The 2,500-nt window shown below is 41.4% G+C and overlaps 1 protein-coding gene across 1 annotated transcript in view; it reads left to right on the plus strand.

Annotated features, from left to right (window-relative positions):
• Positions 1-2,500, plus strand: part of LOC105911994 (serine/threonine-protein kinase TAO2-like) — a 19,188-nt gene that overhangs the window by 15,645 nt on the left and 1,043 nt on the right. Inside the window, exon 11 of the mRNA XM_031560731.2 lies at positions 1,148-1,330. Coding sequence (XP_031416591.1) covers positions 1,148-1,330 — 183 coding nt within the window. The remainder of the gene's footprint in view (positions 1-1,147; positions 1,331-2,500) is intronic.

The raw sequence follows: 2,500 nt of genomic DNA on the forward strand, positions 1-2,500 counted from the left end.
ACGGGCTGAGGCGGTCAATGGAGCGTCTATGTATATATGTCTATGTGTAATGGCCAACTTCTTAATTTTTTTATTTTAATATGTGGCCATATAAAGAAAATATCTCATCATTATTGCGTTAACATATGGACACACTTTGAAAAGAACGTTTTAACACTTGAGTTATCTTCTGAAACCACATTAAAGAACCACTGAAACATAAGCACTGGACTAAATGCCACAGAAAGATTTTTCCTTTTTCTTTTTCTTTTTTTTTTACATACACTTTGCTTTTATTTTACTATTTAAAGATTTAATGGATACTGGCCACTATTGCTCAGGCCAATAGCCTATTGAGGCAGTATTGTTTCTGCACCTTAGTGTTCTTAAGGGTCAATAAATAAATGTCTGTGGACACATTTTGCCACCGCTGAAGTGTCCTCTTTTTCAAAAACCCAAATCTGGTCACCCTACGTATAATAAACCGTGATATATACCGTAACCGTGATATAAAATTACAAATACCGTGATAGAAGATTTTAGTCATATCGCCCACCCCTACATCACTTATATACACACACACACTTCCATCTCCACACTTGAGATTGTGTCCTAACTGTGTGTGTGTGTGTGTGTGTGTGTGTGTGTGTGTGTGTGTGTGTGTGTCTGTCTCTCTGTGTGTGTGTGTGTGTGTGTGTGTGTGTGTGTCTGTCTCTGTGTGTGTGTGTGTGTGTGTCTGTGTGTGTGTGTGTGTGTCTGTGTGTGTCTGTCTCTGTGTGTGTGTGTGTGTGTGTGTGTGTGTGTGTGTGTGTGTGTGTGTGACTGTCTCTGTGTGTGTGTGTCTGTCTCTCTGTGTGTGTGTGTCTGTCTCTGTGTGTGTGTGTGTGTGTGTGTGTGTGTCTGTCTGTCTCTGTGTGTGTGTCTGTCTCTCTGTGTGTGTGTGTGTGTCTGTCTCTGTGTGTGTGTGTGTGTGTGTGTGTCTGTCTCTCTGTGTGTGTGTGTCTGTCTCTGTGTGTGTGTCTGTCTCTCTGTGTGTGTGTGTGTGTGTGTGTGTGTGCCTGTCTCTGTGTGTGTGTGTGTGTGACTGTCTCTGTGTGTGTGTGTGTGTGTGTGTGTGTGTGTGTCTCTGTCTCTGTGTGTCTCTGTGTGTGTGTGTGTGTGTGTGTAGCTGCGGCTGGACGAGACTCAGGAGGCGGAGTACCAGCTGCTGCGGATGCAGCTGCAACAGGAGCTGGAGCTGCTGAACGCCTACCAGAGCAAGATCAAGATCCACACGGACGCCCAGCACGAGCGGGAGCTCAAGGACCTGGAGCAGAGAGTGTCCATACGCAGGGCACTGCTGGAGCAGAGGGTAAGGGTGTGTGTGTGTGTGTGTGTGTGTGTGTAGAGGAGGAGATGCTAACGCTAATGCTAACATGTGATTGTGTTCATGTGTGTAGATAGAGATGCTAACGCTAACATGTGATTGCAGGGTAGGAAATGTACATATTTTTTGGGGGGCAATTTTTGCCCCCACTTACTGAAATCCAGGGTCATTTAACAAAAAATTTGGGGCACTTTTAGAAACTTTTTACCAAAAAATAACAAAATAATAAACACACTTATTTAGGCTTACAGTATATGAGCAATTGTCATCAAATGGCAAAAATAAGACTATTAGGCAGTAGTATACAAATTCAAAGTGTTTTCTCAGATTTTTGGAACAAAAACCAAACAGAAAACATAACTCAGACAATCATATTCAATTTTATTCTTATTTCTTTGTGGTTATTTACTGTTATTATTATATTTTTTAAATAACTATTAACAATAGTTTTTTCTTTCTGTTTTGTAATAATAACTTATTATATGTATTGATTTTTGTGTTACCTTTAATCATGTTGTACCTACCATAGTAGGCCTGCAAGCAGAGCTAGCTCACGTTAGCTAACTAACATTAAACTAGCTAAACCGAACTAAATCATTTCTAAAATTATTATTACTAGTTATCATTCACCGTAGGCGATGGTGTGTTGCTTGGCGCCTGGTGACGAACGGCCATGTATTTCTTTAATGTATCCCTTGATGAAGTCAGCAGACGAATTTGCCTGTGCTGTAATGACTGGCAACTCGTCTGACGTGCCTTGAAAAACTTTCGGGTCTTTTTCTCGTCGTCGTCATCCTCCACCCCGAGCCAATTTAGCTTCCATTTTTCGACGGTCGCTGGGTGTGTGAATTTTATCTTTTAGGACCTGAGATGGTGACAGAGACTGTGTTTGCTCATCCTCATTTCTCTTCACACTCGCAGTCACAGGTCTGATTAAGAAGCGCTCCAAATATTTGTTGTTAGAACGTTCGGTTCTTCACGCACACGCAACAATCAGTCAAGGCGAAAATAGAAAACATTTAATGGCAACTGGACCGGGTCATATAGGCTACGATGTTTTTGACAAGTTCATTAAAATATTATTAGAGGAAATTATGGGGGCATTTTTTTGCCCATCTCCTAGTGATATCAGGGGCAAAATTATATTTCTTAGGG

This window comes from Clupea harengus, chromosome 23, assembly GCF_900700415.2.
Source record: "Clupea harengus chromosome 23, Ch_v2.0.2, whole genome shotgun sequence".
NCBI lineage: Eukaryota > Metazoa > Chordata > Actinopteri > Clupeiformes > Clupeidae > Clupea > Clupea harengus.